Source organism: Narcine bancroftii, chromosome 4 (genome assembly GCF_036971445.1).
Source record: "Narcine bancroftii isolate sNarBan1 chromosome 4, sNarBan1.hap1, whole genome shotgun sequence".
NCBI classification, from domain to species: domain Eukaryota; kingdom Metazoa; phylum Chordata; class Chondrichthyes; order Torpediniformes; family Narcinidae; genus Narcine; species Narcine bancroftii.
This window is the reverse complement of record NC_091472.1, coordinates 228,671,017-228,693,022: the sequence shown is the minus strand read 5'-3', so window position 1 is coordinate 228,693,022 and position 22,006 is coordinate 228,671,017. Positions and strand designations below refer to the sequence as shown.

At 48.9% G+C, this 22,006-nt stretch overlaps 1 protein-coding gene across 2 annotated transcripts in view; it reads left to right on the top strand.

Moving 5' to 3' along the window:
* Positions 1-22,006, top strand: part of LOC138761682 (natural resistance-associated macrophage protein 2-like) — an 87,411-nt gene that overhangs the window by 6,415 nt on the left and 58,990 nt on the right. For both annotated transcript variants that reach the window (XM_069934253.1, XM_069934254.1), the window contains exons 2-4: positions 15,057-15,181; positions 16,619-16,738; positions 18,426-18,545. In XM_069934253.1, the coding sequence (XP_069790354.1) occupies positions 15,057-15,181; positions 16,619-16,738; positions 18,426-18,545 (365 nt within the window). The remainder of the gene's footprint in view (positions 1-15,056; positions 15,182-16,618; positions 16,739-18,425; positions 18,546-22,006) is intronic.

The following is a 22,006-nucleotide window of genomic DNA, read 5'->3' as shown; positions in this document are numbered from 1 at the left end:
CTGTTCTTCCCCCTCTGTTCTTCCCCCTCTGTTCTTCCCCCTCTGTTCTTCCCCCTCTGTTCTTCCCCCTCTGTTCTTCCCCCTCTGTTCTTCCCCCTCTGTTCTTCCCCCTCTGTTCTTCCCCCTCTGTTCTTCCCCCTCTGTTCTTCCCCCTCTGTTCTTCCCCCTCTGTTCTTCCCCCTCTGTTCTTCCCCCTCTGTTCTTCCCCCTCTGTTCTTCCCCCTCTGTTCTTCCCCCTCTGTTCTTCCCCCTCTGTTCTTCCCCCTCTGTTCTTCCCCCTCTGTTCTTCCCCCTCTGTTCTTCCCCCTCTGTTCTTCCCCCTCTGTTCTTCCCCCTCTGTTCTTCCCCCTCTGTTCTTCCCCCTCTGTTCTTCCCCCTCTGTTCTTCCCCCTCTGTTCTTCCCCCTCTGTTCTTCCCCCTCTGTTCTTCCCCCTCTGTTCTTCCCCCTCTGTTCTTCCCCCTCTGTTCTTCCCCCTCTGTTCTTCCCCCTCTGTTCTTCCCCCTCTGTTCTTCCCCCTCTGTTCTTCCCCCTCTGTTCTTCCCCCTCTGTTCTTCCCCCTCTGTTCTTCCCCCTCTGTTCTTCCCCCTCTGTTCTTCCCCCTCTGTTCTTCCCCTCTGTTCTTCCCCCTCTGTTCTTCCCCCTCTGTTCTTCCCCCTCTGTTCTTCCCCCTCTGTTCTTCCCCCTCTGTTCTTCCCCCTCTGTTCTTCCCCCTCTGTTCTTCCCCCTCTGTTCTTCCCCCTCTGTTCTTCCCCCTCTGTTCTTCCCCCTCTGTTCTTCCCCCTCTGTTCTTCCCCCTCTGTTCTTCCCCCTCTGTTCTTCCCCCTCTGTTCTTCCCCCTCTGTTCTTCCCCCTCTGTTCTTCCCCCTCTGTTCTTCCCCCTCTGTTCTTCCCCCTCTGTTCTTCCCCCTCTGTTCTTCCCCCTCTGTTCTTCCCCCTCTGTTCTTCCCCCTCTGTTCTTCCCCCTCTGTTCTTCCCCCTCTGTTCTTCCTCACCCCAGCCCATCTCTCCTCTTCCTCACCCCAGCCCATCTCTCCTCTTCCTCACCCCAGCCCATCTCTCCTCTTCCTCACCCCAGCCCATCTCTCCTCCCCTCTTCCTCACCCCAGCCCATCTCTCCTCCCCTCTTCCTCACCCCAGCCCATCTCTCCTCCCCTCTTCCTCACCCCAGCCCATCTCTCCTCCCCTCTTCCTCACCCCAGCCCATCTCTCCTCCCCTCTTCCTCACCCCAGCCCATCTCTCCTCCCCTCTTCCTCACCCCAGCCCATCTCTCCTCCCCTCTTCCTCACCCCAGCCCATCTCTCCTCCCCTCTTCCTCACCCCAGCCCATCTCTCCTCCCCTCTTCCTCACCCCAGCCCATCTCTCCTCCCCTCTTCCTCACCCCAGCCCATCTCTCCTCCCCTCTTCCTCACCCCAGCCCATCTCTCCTCCCCTCTTCCTCACCCCAGCCCATCTCTCCTCCCCTCTTCCTCACCCCAGCCCATCTCTCCTCCCCTCTTCCTCACCCCAGCCCATCTCTCCTCCCCTCTTCCTCACCCCAGCCCATCTCTCCTCCCCTCTTCCTCACCCCAGCCCATCTCTCCTCCCCTCTTCCTCACCCCAGCCCATCTCTCCTCCCCTCTTCCTCACCCCAGCCCATCTCTCCTCCCCTCTTCCTCACCCCAGCCCATCTCTCCTCCCCTCTTCCTCACCCCAGCCCATCTCTCCTCCCCTCTTCCTCACCCCAGCCCATCTCTCCTCCCCTCTTCCTCACCCCAGCCCATCTCTCCTCCCCTCTTCCTCACCCCAGCCCATCTCTCCTCCCCTCTTCCTCACCCCAGCCCATCTCTCCTCCCCTCTTCCTCACCCCAGCCCATCTCTCCTCCCCTCTTCCTCACCCCAGCCCATCTCTCCTCCCCTCTTCCTCACCCCAGCCCATCTCTCCTCCCCTCTTCCTCACCCCAGCCCATCTCTCCTCCCCTCTTCCTCACCCCAGCCCATCTCTCCTCCCCTCTTCCTCACCCCAGCCCATCTCTCCTCCCCTCTTCCTCACCCCAGCCCATCTCTCCTCCCCTCTTCCTCACCCCAGCCCATCTCTCCTCCCCTCTTCCTCACCCCAGCCCATCTCTCCTCCCCTCTTCCTCACCCCAGCCCATCTCTCCTCCCCTCTTCCTCACCCCAGCCCATCTCTCCTCCCCTCTTCCTCACCCCAGCCCATCTCTCCTCCCCTCTTCCTCACCCCAGCCCATCTCTCCTCCCCTCTTCCTCACCCCAGCCCATCTCTCCTCCCCTCTTCCTCACCCCAGCCCATCTCTCCTCCCCTCTTCCTCACCCCAGCCCATCTCTCCTCCCCTCTTCCTCACCCCAGCCCATCTCTCCTCCCCTCTTCCTCACCCCAGCCCATCTCTCCTCCCCTCTTCCTCACCCCAGCCCATCTCTCCTCCCCTCTTCCTCACCCCAGCCCATCTCTCCTCCCCTCTTCCTCACCCCAGCCCATCTCTCCTCCCCTCTTCCTCACCCCAGCCCATCTCTCCTCCCCTCTTCCTCACCCCAGCCCATCTCTCCTCCCCTCTTCCTCACCCCAGCCCATCTCTCCTCCCCTCTTCCTCACCCCAGCCCATCTCTCCTCCCCTCTTCCTCACCCCAGCCCATCTCTCCTCCCCTCTTCCTCACCCCAGCCCATCTCTCCTCCCCTCTTCCTCACCCCAGCCCATCTCTCCTCCCCTCTTCCTCACCCCAGCCCATCTCTCCTCCCCTCTTCCTCACCCCAGCCCATCTCTCCTCCCCTCTTCCTCACCCCAGCCCATCTCTCCTCCCCTCTTCCTCACCCCAGCCCATCTCTCCTCCCCTCTTCCTCACCCCAGCCCATCTCTCCTCCCCTCTTCCTCACCCCAGCCCATCTCTCCTCCCCTCTTCCTCACCCCAGCCCATCTCTCCTCCCCTCTTCCTCACCCCAGCCCATCTCTCCTCCCCTCTTCCTCACCCCAGCCCATCTCTCCTCCCCTCTTCCTCACCCCAGCCCATCTCTCCTCCCCTCTTCCTCACCCCAGCCCATCTCTCCTCCCCTCTTCCTCACCCCAGCCCATCTCTCCTCCCCTCTTCCTCACCCCAGCCCATCTCTCCTCCCCTCTTCCTCACCCCAGCCCATCTCTCCTCCCCTCTTCCTCACCCCAGCCCATCTCTCCTCCCCTCTTCCTCACCCCAGCCCATCTCTCCTCCCCTCTTCCTCACCCCAGCCCATCTCTCCTCCCCTCTTCCTCACCCCAGCCCATCTCTCCTCCCCTCTTCCTCACCCCAGCCCATCTCTCCTCCCCTCTTCCTCACCCCAGCCCATCTCTCCTCCCCTCTTCCTCACCCCAGCCCATCTCTCCTCCCCTCTTCCTCACCCCAGCCCATCTCTCCTCCCCTCTTCCTCACCCCAGCCCATCTCTCCTCCCCTCTTCCTCACCCCAGCCCATCTCTCCTCCCCTCTTCCTCACCCCAGCCCATCTCTCCTCCCCTCTTCCTCACCCCAGCCCATCTCTCCTCCCCTCTTCCTCACCCCAGCCCATCTCTCCTCCCCTCTTCCTCACCCCAGCCCATCTCTCCTCCCCTCTTCCTCACCCCAGCCCATCTCTCCTCCCCTCTTCCTCACCCCAGCCCATCTCTCCTCCCCTCTTCCTCACCCCAGCCCATCTCTCCTTCCCTCTTCCTCACCCCAGCCCATCTCTCCTTCCCTCTTCCTCACCCCAGCCCATCTCTCCTTCCCTCTTCCTCACCCCAGCCCATCTCTCCTTCCCTCTTCCTCACCCCAGCCCATCTCTCCTTCCCTCTTCCTCACCCCAGCCCATCTCTCCTTCCCTCTTCCTCACCCCAGCCCATCTCTCCTTCCCTCTTCCTCACCCCAGCCCATCTCTCCTTCCCTCTTCCTCACCCCAGCCCATCTCTCCTTCCCTCTTCCTCACCCCAGCCCATCTCTCCTTCCCTCTTCCTCACCCCAGCCCATCTCTCCTTCCCTCTTCCTCACCCCAGCCCATCTCTCCTTCCCTCTTCCTCACCCCAGCCCATCTCTCCTTCCCTCTTCCTCACCCCAGCCCATCTCTCCTTCCCTCTTCCTCACCCCAGCCCATCTCTCCTTCCCTCTTCCTCACCCCAGCCCATCTCTCCTTCCCTCTTCCTCACCCCAGCCCATCTCTCCTTCCCTCTTCCTCACCCCAGCCCATCTCTCCTTCCCTCTTCCTCACCCCAGCCCATCTCTCCTTCCCTCTTCCTCACCCCAGCCCATCTCTCCTTCCCTCTTCCTCACCCCAGCCCATCTCTCCTTCCCTCTTCCTCACCCCAGCCCATCTCTCCTTCCCTCTTCCTCACCCCAGCCCATCTCTCCTTCCCTCTTCCTCCCTTTCCAACCTCTAACTTTCCCCTCACTCTTCCTCCCTCTCCTTCCCTGCTCTATTTCCTGTCCTCTCTTCCCTCTCTTCCATATCTCTTGCTCCCTCTTCCCCCTCTCTAGCTCCTTTCCCTTCTTTCTCATCTCTCTCCTATCCTCTCTTCCCCAATCACTCTTTCCCTTTGTCTTCACCTTCCTCCCTTTCTACCTTTCTCATCCAGTCTCCTGTTCTCCTCCTCTGCTGCTTTCCCCAACCCCCTTCCCCTCCTCTCTCTACCCCTCTCTTTACTTCTCTCTCTTTTCCAATCTCCCCCTTTTCCACCTCTCTCTTTGCTCGCACAAACCCTTGGCTTTTTCCACTCTTTCCTCCCCCTCGCTCATACAGTCTCAACATAAATCAGGCAATTCTTCTCATCTATTATCACATTTAAGTCTGTCCTCCATCTTTATCTAGATTTATGAATCCCTGGTTTAGGGGTCCCCATTTGAAGTAAATGAACAGCCATGGCATATTCATTCAAGTTAGAGGATGGGTACCAGAATGTGGTCCAGTCCACAGTTTCAAAGTCTCCCCCTCTCCTCTCCACCCACCTCTTCCCACCACCTCCTCCTTCATCATCTCCCTTCATGCACAATCCCCTTGGCGCACACCCCCTCCCCCTTTTATTCATTTGGTTTTGCACCATTTATGGCATGAGCTATAAATTTGCTTCTAGGTTTTAACAGTATTTGGCTCTGGATTTGTTTCCAAATTCTGAGTGTTTGTACAGGCCCTTCACCCCAAAGTGTTGTGCTGACCTACTCCACACAAGTGAACTTTTCCCTCCTTCATATCCATACTCTATTTTTCTTGCATCAATTTGCCTATCTAAAAGTCTTTTGAATGTCCCTATTGTATCAGACTCTACCATCACTCTGGCAATGAATTCCAAGCATCAACCACTCTCTGTAAAATAAAAGTTACCTCTACTATCTCCTCCAAACTTGTCACCCCAATAAAATGGGTCCTGGTTGTTCACCCTATCCATACCCCTCATACCATATCCATATACCTCAAGGCAGCAGTTAGAACATAGCTATTACAGTGCCAGTGACCCAGGTTGGAATCCGGCACTATCTGTAAAACGTTTGTACATTCTCCCCATGTCTGCATGGGTTTCCTTTGGGTGCTCTGGGTTCCTCTTGAGGAAAAGCATGGGAGAGTAGGTTAATTGGGGTATTTGAGCTGCATAGGTCTAGTATGTCTAATTTAAAAAAAAATTGTATCACCCCCTTCATCACTCCAAAGAGAAAACCTAACTCAGTCAACCTTGCTCCATAAGACATGTTCTCTAATCCAGGCAACCTCTCCTCAGCACCCTCTCCATCTACATCCTTGCAGAAAAGAATAGACCACATTAGTTCAAGAGAAAATTTAAGCATGAATGCATTTTTCGCAGTATCAAAGGTTAACTCTCTCTGCCCCACCTCCAGGGGAAATTCAAAAACAGTGCAAGATGAGGAAATCATTCTAATAACACATTTACAGGAAGCCATGTGGGAGGTTGGCTCTACTGAGTTACGATGCATATTACGGATCAGTTGTCATTAATCTCAGGACATTTGAAGGGAACATACAGTCAAGGCATTTATAACCATATCTCAAATAGATGACGCAGAGCAGCGGTTAAAAGTTCACAGTTACGATACGGTGACCTATCATGGATATTGTTGGAACAAATATAACACTTGGCTCTGGGCAAACTCATAAGTTGTTTTCAACTTGGTGAAGTTGAGAAACAGTTGGAAATGGGAAGGACTGTGTTTTAAATAGTTCACACATGAATTTGAACTTTGCGTCATATTAATCCAGGAAGAACTTCCAATCTTTGAACAACTGATTGTGAAAAGCGAGACCTAACCTGTATCCACTGATTACTCTTGCCAGTTTGCTTACGCAGCTCCTTCTCCATCTGAAGGGCCTGGAATAGAGTGGATGAGGAAAGGATGTTTCCTATTGTGGTGGAGTCTGGTATTGTGAGGGCACAGCCTCACAATACAAAAGCACTCCTTTAGAACCGAGGATGGTGAATCTGTGGATATTGTTGCCACAGACAGCTGTGGAGGCCAAGTCATTGGGTCCATTTAAGATGGAACTGGATAGGAAAGGAATTGTGGGTTGGGGGAGAAGCCAGGAGAATGGAGGTCGAAAATGTGAGTAAATCAGCCATGATGGAATAGTGGGCGGACTCGATGGGCAAAATGGTCTAATTCAGCTCGGATGTCTTGTGATCTTATGCAAGAGGAAATGTGAACCCTGAGGGGAAGCCTCCGTGGTCACAAACAGAAGGTGCAAACTCCACCAAAAGGTCAAGTCCGAGCCATGCCTCTATTGTAAAGCTGAAGGTGAAGAGACTAGGTAGAGTGTGGGAAAGTCGAGAAGGAACAAACCTAAATCAGGACAGCCTCAGACCCAATGGTGTAAACATTGAGTTTTTGGTGTCCACAGCCCTACCTGATTCTACTGTTTCCATCTCTCAACTATTCCTGCACTTTACCTATCAGTGTGCTGTATTGTAATCTCTAACTTTTCTTCTTCCTCACCCCACCCCACCCTACCATCATGCCAATGGCCTCCCACTAGACCTGTCCCATCACATTCCCCTACATTTATCCTATCACCTCTGGGCCCTTCCCCAGCTTCTTTCCCCCATATTTATGGAATTTCATCCATTCTATCTTCATTTTGATAAAGGATCCCAACCTGAAATGTTCACTGACCAGTTTTACTCGTGGATGCTGTCTAACCCACTGGTCCCCTCCAGCTATTCCCTGTCCGTGGATGATTGCAGCATCTGCTGCTTTGTGTGTTAACTGAATCTGGGCTTGAAGCTCCTGGATCATGCAGTAAGAGGGACAGTGACCACAGCCTTCAGTCTTGGGTGCCCATGGTTGGACGAGGTGTAGAATTAACTCCAGTACGTTGAAGGAGAGTAGGAGGAAGGCTGATTTTGAGTTTGGAAGAAACAGGAGATGCAAAATCAAAATAAGATGAACAAATACAAATATGAGACAAAAAAGGTATTGTTGAAAATTAGCCCACCTGAGAAAAGACCCCTCCACCATGAAACAGATTTAAAGATAGAAGAGCAGATAATGAAAACTGCAGTGTAGGTCATCAGTCCAAATCAAGAACTTCCAGACTCAGTTCTCTGACTGATGAAGGCCAATGTGCCAAAAGCTTTTTGACCACCCTATCTACCTGTGATGCTACTTTCAAGGACTCTTGGATCGATGCCTCTATTACATACTATGAACCTGTACTCTGCCCTACAAGGCTGCCAAAATCCCCCATCATTCACAATGTATATCCTACCCACGTAACACCTCTCATCTCTTTGTATTAAATTCCATCAATTGTTCATCCTTTCCACCTGGCGAACTGATCAAGATCCTGCTGCAATCTTTGGCATTCGTCTTCACTATCAGACATGTTAGTCAAAGGCTTTAAGTTTGAATGCCACCCCAGTGATGGTGAGGTTTGAAAGCCTGAATGACTCTGTGTCAGGATTTCTGGTCTCTGAAGAATGCACTGGTGTTCAACAGATAACATTTGCCTGATCAGTCTTATTACTTAGCAAGACAGAACAGTGGATGTCAACATTAAACCTTGAACTTTGACACACTGTGATGTGCTGAATGATGTAAATCAACTCCACAACAATCTAATCCTTCCCTCCCTCACATCTATAACCCTTTTTCTTGCATCCATGTGCCTGTCTAAAGAGTCTTTTGAATGTCCCTATTGTGGCAGTTTTCATCACCACCCACAACAATGAATTCCAGGCACCCACCATTCTCTGTTTAAGAAAGAAAACTTACCTCTGACATCTCTCCTAAACTTTCCACCACTCGCTTTAAGCAGATGTCCTCTGGTATTTTCTTTTGTCATCCCAGGAAAAATGTCTGGCTGTCAACACTATCAATCCATCCTTACTGCCCACCCTCATAATCTTATACATCTCTATTAGATCACATCTGATCCTTCATCGCTCCAAACATAAAATCCCACATTCTGTCAACCTTACCTCATAAAACATGCTCCACAATCCAGTTATCATCCTGCTAAATCTCGTCTTCATCCCCTCCAAAGCATCTACATCCTACCTGTAATGAGGTGACCAGAACTGAACACAATTCTCCAAGTATGGTTAAACCAGAGTCTTACAGAGCTGCAACATTACCATACAGCTCTTGAAGTTGATTTCCAACCCCCGCCCCCCCGCCCAATGATGAAGGGCAGCACACTGCACGCCTTCTTAGCCAACTTGTGTGGCAACCTTGAGGGCTCTATGGACCTGGACCCCGAGGTCCCAATGTTCCTCCATGTAATCATGAATATGACCATTAACTGAGGAAAAAATTGCAATGAGCTGTGCAGATTCTGGACCTCTGCCATGTTCTCCACTGCAATTGGCTGACTCAGTGCTCAACTCTTGGCACAAGTAGCCACTGTAGCCTCCCCCAGTTACTCATTCCTCTGCGATGTAACAGTCTCTCAACTGCACCCCCACCCACCCCTCCCCTGCCCTGTGCATTGGCTACCAGTATCATTTTGTGTCGAAAGATCTCTGGGATGCGAGCGTGGGAGCTACAGCCTGAAAAATCCCTTTCTTAAGAAAGCTCAGAAATCCCATTCTTTGGAAATATAGTTTTCAAAAATAAGAGAAGCTCTGTTTGAGGATTTTAACACCAGAAGTGGAGGCTCTGGGTGAACGTGGGTGCCTTCAAACTGTTGTGCAATGGTTCCCCTCACCCCTTGGCTGAAGCCACTTCTGGATGCACAGAATTGTTGAACAGCTGCATTTGGTTAATGCATGGAGGTTTCCGTCTGTTTGCCACATTATATCCAGTGCAGTGAGAAGGGGTCTTTTACAAGCAGTCTGACAGGTTAGTCAACTTCCAGCCCACAAGTCCATGCTGCCCAAATGCACCCCAAGGGACCAATTGAGCCACTGACTTACTTGGAAAGATGAGAGGAAATTATAGGCCAGTGAGTCTTATGAAAGTGGTGGCAAACTATTGGAGAGGATTCTTTGCGACAGGATTTCCTAGCATTTAGAAAAGCATAATCCTCTCAGGGTTAGTCAACAGTGCTTTGTGAGGGGCAGGTCATGCCTCATGAGCCTAACAGGACTTTTTATTTGGGGGGGGGGTGAGGATGGATATTGATGAATGTAAGGTGACGGATGTGGTGTGAATGGATTTTGGTAAGGTGTTTGACAAGGTGCCCCAAGGTAGGTTCATTCAGAAAGTCATGAGGCATGAGATCCATAAGACCTTGGCTGTTTGGATTTAGAATTGGCTTGCCTGCAGGGTAGTAGTAGATGGAGGATATTCTGCCTGGAGGTCAGTGATTAATGGCGTTCCACAGGGATCTGTTCTTGGAGTCCTGTTCTTTGTGATTGGTATGAATGACCTGGATGAAGATGTAGAGGGATGGATGAGTTAATATGACATGAAGGTTGGAGGGGCTGTGGATTGTGAAGGAGGCTGTCATAGTTTACAACAGGAAATGGACTAGATGCAAATAGACAAGATGTAGAGTTGGGCAGAGAAGTGGCAGATGGAGTTCAATTTGGATAAGTGTGAAGTGATAGACTTTTGTAAGGTTGAACTGGATGGCGGAGTATGTTGTTAAAGGCAGGATTTTTTAAGTGGGAGAGGGTCCAGGTCCACAGATCCTTCAAGGTTGCCATGTAAGTTGATAGGGTAGTTAAGAAGGTGAATGGTGTGATGGTCTTCATTATTTGGGGAATTGAGTTCAAGAGCTGAGAGTTAATGTTGCAGCTCTATAAATCTCTGGTGAGACCACACTTGGAGTATTGTGTTCATTTCTGGTCACATCATTATAGAAAGGATGTAGATGCTTTGGACAGGGTGCGGAGTAAGTTTACCAGGATGTTGCTTAGTTTGGAGAACATGTCATATGAAGCACAATGAATTGATATTCAATACTCTGAGGGAGGTCAATGAAGGAAAAATAGTTGAGTTTCCTGTGGATGGCCTTGTTTCCCATTCCAGAAAGCCTGAGAAAGGTGACAGTCTACTCAGCAGGTGTGGTGCTATATAAAGGTATCTTGACATTTTACCTGCAGGATGTTTGGGACATGTTTCAGATGAACTGTTTGTGGACACTGATGCTGCCACCAGATTGTCACGCAGAGTATTAAGGGACATCAGTTAAAGGCAATAGGATTGGGAACAAACTTTAATGCAGTATTATAACATTTTTTAAGGCAGTTTCTGAAGAATTCTGCCTCCAGTGGGGAAAAAACAGAGGTTACCTTGTGGTCTAAATCCATAGATTTCTCAAGGCTGCTGTGCAGGTTGTTAGGATAGTTAAGAAGGCCTATGGGATACTGGGCTTCATTAATTGGGGGATGGAGTTCAGAGGTGATGTTGCAGCTCTATAAATCTCTGGTGAAACCACACTTAGAATATTGTGTTCAGTTCTGGTCATCTCATTACAGAAAGGATCTAGATGCTTTGGTGTAGGTGCAAAGGGAGTTTACCAGGATGTTGCTTCGATTGAAGTGCATGTCATATGAAGCAAGATTGACAGAGCTGGAGCTTTTCTCTTTGGACTGATGAAGGATAAGCAGAGACTTAATAGATTATGAGGGACTTTGAGTGGACAGCCAGCACCTTTATCCCAGGGAAACAGTAGTAAACATCAGAGGACAATTGAATCAGCTAAGTGCAAGAAAGTTTCGGGGAGATGGCAGAGGTAAGTTTTTTTTAAAAATGCAGAGTTGTGGGTGCCTGGAATGCATTGCTGGGAATGGTGGTGGAGGCTGGTTCATTAGGGATATTTAAGACTCTTAGTCTGACACATGGATGAAAGAAAAATAGAGGATATGGGTGAGACGGAGGGGAAAAAAATTACATTGTTGTTGAGTAGGTTTGCACAACATTGTGGGCTGAAGGGCCTGTACTGTGTGGTAATGTTCTATGCTTTTAAAAACTGCAAGGTATAAAAATCTAGTTGCACCATACTTGGAGTATTCCATTCAGTTTCTGGTCACCTCATTTCAGGAAGGATGTAGATGTTATGGAGAGGATGTAGAGGAGATTGACCAGAATGTTACCTGGATTGGAGAACATGTCTTTATGAAACCAGGTTGAAAGAGCTTGAGAATTTTATCTTTTTTTTAAACCCCAAAATAATCTTCATTTATAATGAAATATTTACAAAAGAAAACTGTTCAAAGTCTTTTTCATATTCTTAGTGTCACTGAACATTATTAAATTTGTTTTCTTTCTCATCATGGCCATCATGGTGGTTCCTTGTTCCTCTGCTGTTTGAAGGTCTTCTCAGCCTCAGCTCCCTCAATGCCTGGTAGCTGAAGGACTCTCAACTGTGGTCCTTCTCCACTGGGCCCTTGTGTTCACTGCACCAAACCTCTGTGTCCCTCAGCACGCCCTCCTGCAGCCTGGTATGTGCCAGTTGGCAGCATTCCCACACCAACATTTCCGTGTGCTGAAAGACCAACATGTCGGGCAGACCAAAGGCATCTTTCACCAGGCTGCTGGTCTTCTAGCAGTTCTGGAAGCCTGACTCTGTGTGCATCCCTAGGAACAGCCTATAAATCAGAGTGGCCTCTGTCGCACTGCTGCTGGGGATGAACCATGACAAGAATTTAAATCTACATTTGAATTTTTTAGAATTTAAACATGCAGCATGGTAACAGGCCATTTTGGCCAATGTGTCCATGCTGTCCAATTTATGCTTAATTAATATAACATCCCCAGTACATGTTGGAGGGTGGGAGGAAACCAGAGCCCCTGGGGAAAACCCATGCAGACACAGGGAGAATGTACAAACTCCTTACAGACAGCAAAGGATTTGACCCCAGTCCCAATTGCTGTTACTGTAAAGGCATTGCATTAATCGCTATACCAACTGTGCCACCCCCTTATAAGGACCATTGTATCCTTCTCCACACACTCTTAGCATTCTTCATAGTGGTTGGTGAATATCTCTACTTCACTGCAGTCATTTAGGGAACAATGTACGTTATGGATGATATTCCTTGGGGCTTTTCTCTTTGAAGTGATAAAGAATGAGAGGTGACTTAATCAATGTATTTAAGTCTATGAGGGATATAGACAGCCAGTGCCTTTTTTCTGGTATGACAATGGCAAATACCAGGGGGCATCTGTTTGACCTGAGTGGAGGAAACTTTTGGGGAGTCCTCTCCTGAGTTTTTACAGAGAGTGGTGGGTCCCTGGAATGCATTGCTGGCGTAGACTGGTGGAACAGGGACATTCAAAAGGCTCTTAGAAAGGCACATGGATGTGAGAAAAATAGAGTTACAGGTGTGAGATAGGGAAAGATTAGATTGTTGTGGAGTAGGTTTACATAGGTCGACACCACATGTGGGCAGAAGGCCTTGTGCTGCAATGCTCTGCACTCAATATTCTAACCCTGTAGGTCTTTGGAATGCTGGAGAATATTGGAGTACCTGGGAAGAATGCACAAACTCTTTACAGTCAGATTCAAACCCAGGTCACTGGCGCTGCAGAAGCTTTGTGCTAACTACTACACTAACCAACATTCCCATTAGCAGTACCATTTACAGATTGTGGGATTACAATGAATCGGAAGATCAATAAGCAGTGTGAGAGTATGATTGAGGTTCATTCAGGAGCCTGATGGCTATGGGTATTTTCACACCTTCGAGCCTTCTCCTTGAGGGGGGAGGGAGAGGAGATGTCCAGGGTGGGATGGGTCCTTCAGCGTCCTGGCTACCTTCCCTGGGCAGTGAGAGATGTTGATGTCAATCCTCATCCCAGACAGACAGTGTAACTGGATAGTGGCCAATCATGTATGTCCACAATTTGTCATTGTCCAGAGGAAACCTTTGCCTCAAAAGTATTGAGAGTTAGAAAAAACCTGTCAGAAGTCAGTTCTCTCAGTGAGACGAGGAACAGGCTTGAGCAGTTTCCTTGCCTTCATTGTGCACAGACAGAAAGGATGCCCAGTGAGGTTTGATTGACACCTTGGACACCTGCCAATCCCAGGCCGCAGTCAAGACAGGCGCCATCGGCGAGGTGGAACTGAATGTTGGTTTTGGGATGGGCAATGAGGAATGCAGAAGAACAGAGGATCTGGGAATACAGACACACATGATTGTGGTATCACAGGTAGATAGATTTGTAAATAGAGCTCTTGGCAGGTTGGGCTTCATAAACCAAAGTATTCAGTTGGGATGTTATGAAGTTGTACAAGACATTGGTGAGGCCAAATTTACAGTATTGCATGCACCTTTGATCACCTAACTGCAGAGAAGATAGCAATAAAATTGAAAGAGTGCAGACAAGATTTACTGGCACGTTGTCGAAACCTGAGGAGCAGAGTTACAGACAAATGTTAAACAGGTTAGGACCTTATTACCTGTATGAGATTGAGGGGGATTTGATAGAGGGATACAAAATTATGAGGGGAGTTGATAAAGATAAGCAGGCTTTTTCACTGAGGTGAGGCGAGGCAAGAACTTGAGGACTTGGGTTATAGGTGAAATGTTGAAAGGGTACTGTAATGGAAGATTTAAACCGTGTCTTTTTACTTTTGCAGCCTTTGCTTCTCCAAGGCTGAGAACCTGCTTGTTTTTTTAGAATCAGCAGACATAAGCTAAATTCCACCGAGGGGCCAGAGATGCAGTTATCTGACGAAAGGACATCTATGTACCAAGAACATTTAATCTTCCTGCTTGTTTTGGTCACAGACTGTCAGAGGCCTAGCCTTGATGCAAAATAAACTATTGTATTCAAAGTGATCAGCTGAAAATTATGTTATTCGATAGAAGCCGACCATGCTAGCTTGCTCGCTTATCTTTCTTACTGTTCTGGGAATAGGTGCTCGGGTAAGCAGTTTTTGGGTAATATAAGCCATGGTCCCGTTGCTAAAGTTTGAGACTCTCCGAGAGGTGGCAACATCTCTCAGCAAGAAGAACTTCTAGAGTCCAGCCAACGTCCCAGTCGGGGGAGGTGGAGGAGCTGCTACCGGCACCCTGACAACCTACTACAAGTGTGCAGTCGTTGCCTCGCTTCGGCAGTTGGGACCAGTCCAGGCGTTGATAAGTATAGTTGGGAAGGGCTTGCATATTGTAGTTTGAAATCAGATTTTGAATTTGTAATAAACATTTGTATTAACTGAACTGCTCTCGGTGTGTGTGTCTATTTTCTTTCAGTAGCTCAAACACTGACCAATCTAAAACGAACAAAATGAGAGGTATAAGTTTACCCAAGACGGGTACGTTGGAGGAACTTCACACACAGATTAGTGAGTGTGTGGAACAAGCTGCCAACTGAAGTGGTGAATGCAGGCTTGATTTTGAAATTTAACAAATATTTGGATAGGTACATGGATGGAATTGTATAGAGGGAATGGGACTAGGCAGATTGATATTACAGCACAGACAAGATGGGCTGAAAGGGCTATTTGATTCTTTAGTGTTCTCTGGTTTGACTGTTTGTTTTCTGGTCAGACATTACTCGATTTTTGAAGTCCTGGACTGGTTTTAACACAAACTACAAAAAAAAACACTTTACTCTCTGAAAATGAGGGCAAGCAATATGTTGGAGAGAGGGGAAGCAGAGAGGATGTGATAATGGCTAACTGACCTAGTCTCGCTCCGCCTGAGTTGTGATCTATCTGTGTTTTCAGAGAAACTTCCACAAATGATCGAGACAAATCACAGCACCGTTGCCAAGCCACGATTTTTCACTTCCTTGGAAACTACCTTCGGAAGCCAGGAGCAGGAGAAGATCCCCATCCCTGAGGTGCAATCGGTAAGCATCATTTGGTCTGGAGACCCAACAGTGGCAGTCTGCAGGGCTGAAGTGATGTGTTGAAATGCCCTTGTCCTGTCAGCAGAGCTCCAAGACCAGGGATGAACTGGTTTAGCATTCAGCAAGGCTCCAGTCAGTTATGATGGTCTCACAGTCCACTGACAAAGTGGTGCATTAATGCTCCATATCAGGCACCTTCTGACGACATCTGCTGAGCTCTCTCCTGTCCCTCTGAGCTGCAATGAGACTGCACAGGATTTCTGTGTCCAGTCTGACATCCTCAACAGAGGCAGGAGGTACTTGAAAGGTCAGGCACCGTCTGTGGAAATAGAGACCATGTCAATGAGACCCCTGTGACAGGGATAGTGTAACAAAGGATCACTCCCTGGCATGGACACATACTAAGGCCAAACTCCAGTACATTTAAGAAGAGGAGGTGCAGGTACATTGGTGAGGTTCCAGAGGATATTGACCAGAATGTTGCCTGGATTGGAGAACATTTAATGGAGCAAAGTTAATGGAGCTAGGACATTTATCTTTGGAGAAATGGAGGATGACAGGTGAGTTTACAGAAGTATATAAGATTATGAAAAGCTTAGACAGGGTGAACAGCCTCCATCCTCTTCCTGAGGTGTCAGTGGCAAGAACCAGGGGACATCTGTTGAAGGTGAGTGGTGGAAAGTTTAGGGGAGACGTAATAATAAAAGTGGTGGGTGCCTGCAATACATTGGCAGGGGTGGTGGTGGAGACTGATACAAAATACTCAGATAGGCAATACTCAAACGAGCTGGAGAAACTCAGCAGGTCAGGCAATATCCCTGGGAAGTGAAAGGTAACTGATGTTTCAGACCCGAGCCAGGTATAAGAAAAAAATCAGGCACAATCTGAATCAAAAGAAGAAGGAGCGGAGGGGGGAAGGAGGTAACAGATGGGAGAGAAGAAGAGTAAAACTCTGAGAAGTGATGGGGAGAGGGCAGAGGGTTTAAGAAGGGTTGCTCTTGAAGGAAGGGGTTGGGGACCTGGAGGATAGGAGTCAGAGGAAGAGAGAGGGAAGAAGGGAGTTAATGAAAAAGTCGATGTTGCTACTGTCTGGTTGGAGACGGCTGAGAGAGAATACAAGGTGTTGTTCCTTCAATTTGCGGGCAGCCGTGGTTTGGTCATGGACTGACATATTGGGGTGTCAGTGGTATGTGGGATTAAAATGGAAGGCCTTGGGAGGTCCTTGCTGTCCCTCTCTCTCTCTCCCCCACTCTTATTCCCCCCTACCAGTCTCCCCCAACCTCCTCCCTTCTCCCCATTCCTCATCTCTTCCCCACTCATCTCACTCTTTTTTGTCTCTGTCTCTGTCTCTGTCTCATGTCATTCTAGGTGTGGGGTTGAATTTGGAGTTTCAGCTCCCTGCTGTCATCTGATTGCCTTTCTTTTTGCCTTCTGAAGCGATTTAGCTTTCGCAAGCTCTGGGCCTTCACAGGACCTGGATTTCTGATGAGTATTGCTTATCTGGACCCAGGAAACATTGAATCTGACCTTCAATCTGGTGCGGTGGCAGGGTTTAAGGTACATACTTTTCCAACAACTCTTAACTGTGTTAATGCTCTTGGGTATCATAGTTGTGTGAATAAAAACAAAATCATCCAATCTTCAAATGCTCTGCTGAAGATGGAAGCCTGAGCATCCAGCAGGATGTCAGTCCAAGCCTTAGAACCAATTCGATTTGAGCAGTAGAGTCATCAAGTCACAGAGCATGGAAATGAGCCTTTCGTCCCAAAGTGCCCGTGCTGTCCAATATGTTCCACCCACCCTGGTGCCTGTGTTTGGTCCATATCCCTCTAAACCCATCCAATCCATGTATCCATCCAATCCTAGACCATCTTCTCCCACAGCCTATTCATACACCCACCACTCTCTCTGTATATATTTTAAACAAAAAAAGTTACCCCTCAGGTTCCTGTTAAAACTCTTTCCACCTCCCCCCCCCCCCCCAAGCTTAAACCTATGTCATCCAGTTACAGATTTCCCTGATCTGGGCAGATTCTCTGCTTTCACCCAATCTCTTCCTCACATGATGTTGTACCCTCTAAGATTATCCCTTATCCATCTGTGCTGCAAGGAATAAAGCACTTGCCTGTTCAACCTCTCCCGAAAGCTTAAACCACCACCCCTCTAATCCTGGCAAACATCCTCGTAAATCTTCTTTACCCCCTCTCCAGCTTGACAACGTATTTCCTGCAGCACGGTGTCCACAACTGAACCCATTACTTGAAAATGGGGCCTCACAAATGTCTTATAAACCTTCAAAAATCAATACTCTGACTGATGAAGCCAATGTGTGATAAGATGAAGGTCATAAGCACAAGGCACATCAAAAGGGATCCAAGGGTGAATGAAAAGATTGAGATATGGAGTCATGTTTCAAGCTCAAGTCCAAGTTCATTCTCACCTGACTGTTCACATACAACCAGATGAAACAGCATTTCTCCGGATCACGTTGCACGTTATAAAACACACACAATAATCACATACTTTAAAAATTAAATTTAGACATGCAGCACAGTAACAGGCTTTTTCAGCCCACGAGCTCATACCGCCCAACTATAACCAATAGACTACAACCCCTGTATGTTTTGAATGGTGGGAGGAAACTGGAGATCCTAGAGGAAATCCTTGCAGACCCAGGAAGAACAAACTCCTTATAGACAGCAATGGATTAGACCCCTGAGGCTGTAAAAATGTTGCACTAACTGCTATGCTAACCATGTGACCCTTTATGTAATTACAAAGATATAATATAAATATATACAAATATTTTGGAATAATTTACTTGTTTCATACAAGATACTCAAGTTGATAGATTCCATTCATCAATCTCACAGCCTGTGTGAAGAAGCTATTTGTCAGACTGGCAGTCCTGATTTTGATGCTTCTGTTTCTGTAGGCCTGTGCCTGATGGTTGGAATCCACGATCATTCTTTGACCCCTATTTAAGCTAATCTCCCAGTGAATGTCCTCTACAGAGGAAAGGGAGACCCCGGTGATCTTCTCAGCCATTTTGATGATCATCTGTATTGACTTGTGGTCTGATGTTTTGCAGCTATTATCCCACACAATGATGCAGTCAGACAGGATATCCTCGATGGTGCTCCTGTAGCATGTTATCAAGATGGAGACCAGTTTCCTTGGCCTCCTCAACCTCCTGAGAAACTTTGGAGTGTTTGCTCTCTCTATCACTCTGTTCTTTCTCCAGATCCTCTGGGTATTGCTGCTGGCCACTCTCATGGGCCTCATGTTACAGAGATTGGCTGCTCGGTTGGGGGTTGTCAGCGGCATGCAGTTGGCCGAGGTGTGTCGCAAGAAGTATCGAAAGGTGAGGGTCAATCCTATGCTTCTCTGCCAACCATGATCAATATCTTCCACAAAATATTGCGGTGGGGGGGAGGCTGCGGCGGTGGGGGGGAGGCTGCGGCGGTGGGGGGGAGGCTGCGGCGGCGGGGGGGAGGCTGCGGCGGCGGGGGGGAGGCTGCGGCGGCGGGGGGAGGCTGCGGCGGCGGGGGGGAGGCTGCGGCGGGGGGGAGGCTGCGGCGGGGGGGAGGCTGCGGCGGGGGGGAGGCTGCGGCGGGGGGGAGGCTGCGGCGGGGGGGGAGGCTGCGGCGGGGGGGGAGGCTGCGGCGGGGGGGGAGGCTGCGGCGGGGGGGGAGGCTGCGGCGGGGGGGAGGCTGCGGCGGGGGGGAGGCTGCGGCGGGGGGGAGGCTGCGGCGGGGGGGGAGGCTGCGGCGGGGGGGGAGGCTGCGGCGGGGGGGGAGGCTGCGGCGGGGGGGAGGCTGCGGCGGGGGGGAGGCTGCGGCGGGGGGGGAGGCTGCGGCGGGGGGGGAGGCTGCGGCGGGGGGGAGGCTGCGGCGGGGGGGAGGCTGCGGCGGGGGGGGTAGGCTGCGGCGGGGGGGAGGCTGCGGCGGGGGGGAGGCTGCGGCGGGGGGGGAGGCTGCGGCGGGGGGGGAGGCTGCGGCGGGGGGGGAGGCTGCGGCGGGGGGGGAGGCTGCGGCGGGGGGGGGAGGCTGCGGCGGGGGGGAGGCTGCGGCGGGGGGAGGCTGCGGCGGGGGGGAGGCTGCGGCGGGGGGGAGGCTGCGGCGGGGGGGAGGCTGCGGCGGGGGGGAGGCTGCGGCGGGGGGGAGGCTGCGGCGGGGGGGGAGGCTGCGGCGGGGGGGGAGGCTGCGGCGGGGGGGGAGGCTGCGGCGGGGGGGGAGGCTGCGGCGGGGGGGAGGCTGCGGCGGGGGGGGAGGCTGCGGCGGGGGGGGAGGCTGCGGCGGGGGGGAGGCTGCGGCGGGGGGGGAGGCTGCGGCGGGGGGGGAGGCTGCGGCGGGGGGGGAGGCTGCGGCGGGGGGGAGGCTGCGGCGGGGGGGAGGCTGCGGCGGGGGGGGAGGCTGCGGCGGGGGGGGAGGCTGCGGCGGGGGGGGAGGCTGCGGCGGGGGGGAGGCTGCGGCGGGGGGGGAGGCTGCGGCGGGGGGGGAGGCTGCGGCGGGGGGGGAGGCTGCGGCGGGGGGGGAGGCTGCGGCGGGGGGGGAGGCTGCGGCGGGGGGGGAGGCTGCGGCGGGGGGGGAGGCTGCCATGAGTATGCTTCACAAATGGGATATGGTGATCCTGCTAGTTCTTTTTTTTCAAAACTTTATTTATTTGTTCAAAGTACAGATAATAAGTAACACATATAACAATAAACCATAAACATGAATGTTATATTTTATATATTTTAAAAAAAAGAAAAGAAAGAAGAACCCCCTGCCCCTTCAGCCAACTCTCCTAAGGAGAGCCATAAAGAGAAAAAAATATATTAAGGAAAAATTAAGCATATGTATTAAAATCTAATCAATGTAAATCAAAATGTAAATATTCTGAATATAACAACCACTTGTTAATAAAGAAACTATAATTATCACATGAAACGTATGTAATTTTTTCCATTATTAAACAATATTTCATCTCATTATGCCATCTATTAATATCAATCATATTTGTATCTTTCCACGTACTAGCAATACATTTTTTCGCTACAGATAAAGCTAAATATACAAAAGCAAGTTGAAACTTATCTAATCCCAAACCTTTCAGAGGTTGCAAACTACCCAACTGTCGATCTAAAGGTATTTTAATCTTATAAAGGTATTCTAAAAACAATTGGACTTTCTTCCAAAAAGATTGTGTGTGTGTGTGTGTGTGTGTGTGTGTGTGTGTGTGTGTGTGTGTGTGTGTGTGTGTGTGTGTGTGTGTGTGTGTGTGTGTGTGTGTGTGTGTGTGTGTGTGTGTGTGTGTGTGTGTGTGTGTGTGTGTGTGTGTGTGTGTGTGTGTGTGTGTGTGTGTGTGTGTGTGACCAAACCACATGAAAAGAAGTTCCAACTTTATATAGTTTAATTTATATAAAGATTGATAATTAACATCCAAAATTATACCCAAATACTTAATTCGATCCGTCCATTTCAAATTAAGAATATTCTTATAAGCTGAATAATCCTCTTCACTCACCGGTAATATTTCACTGTTTTCCCAATTAACTTTATATCCAGAAAGACATCCATATTGCATCAGACACCAAACCGCATGAAAAGAAGTTCCAACAGAGTTATCACATCTAAAACACAAATCTGATTCATGAAAACCATACTTTTTTAGTTTTTCAGGTGTTAAGTATAATTGATGTATAAATTATAATTAATCATTGCATAACGTGCATTTATCAGTCTAGTTACACTATCATAACAAATATCTAACCAATCATCCTCGGAAAAAATAAAACTGATATCCACTTCCCATTTACCTTTGGATTTATCCCAACCCTTTTTATCCATACCATCCTGTAATATTTGATACATAACTGAAATATAACCCTTCTTTGGTACCTTCATAAGAAAAGTTTCAAATTTCGTCATTTCAGGTATAATCATATCTCTACCAAACACATGTTTTACCAAAGATCAAATTTGATAATAAAGAAACAAAGAGTTCAATACCTTAACTGTCCCTCATCTGATCAAAAGATAAAACTTTACCTTCTTTAAAACAATCTCCCAAATTTCCACACCTTTAAATCTCCAATGTAATAAACTTCGATTATGTATTGAGAAAGAAGTAAGTTGATTATTATACAATGGAGTCAAGGCCGATAATTCACCCCTAGAACCTATAATTTTCTTTTTCGTTGTCCATAACTTCATTAAATGTTTTAGTATGGGCACATTATGTTGCTGTAACAAATTTACATTTCATCTAAACAGGAATTGATGTATTTCAAATTCGTAGATATTTGCCATCCCAATTTTGGCCCAACTAGGGGGCCGTTCCAAATCCATCAATGAACTAATAAATTTAAGTTGGGCTGCTTCATAATAATTGCAAAAGTTTAGTAAACGTAGTCCCCATAATTCATAATAATTTTGAAAATGTAGTAAACGTAGTCCCCCTACTTCATATTTCCAAGTTAATTTATTCAAGGATACTCTTGAAAATCTACCTCTCCATAAAAACTCCCTAACCATTTTATTCAAATCTCGAAAAAAAATTATCAAGTAAATATGGAATAGATTGAAATAAATATTGCATACATGGAAAAATATTTATCTTAATTGTATTTATCCTACCCAATAACTTAATAGGTAAATCTTTCCTTTTAATCAAATCAGTTTTAATATTTTTTATTAAAGGAACATAGTTTAATTTATATAAAGATTGATAATTAACATCCAAAATTATACCCAAATACTTAATTCGATCCGTCCATTTCAAATTAAGAATATTCTTATAAGCTGAATAATCCTCTTCACTCACCGGTAATATTTCACTGTT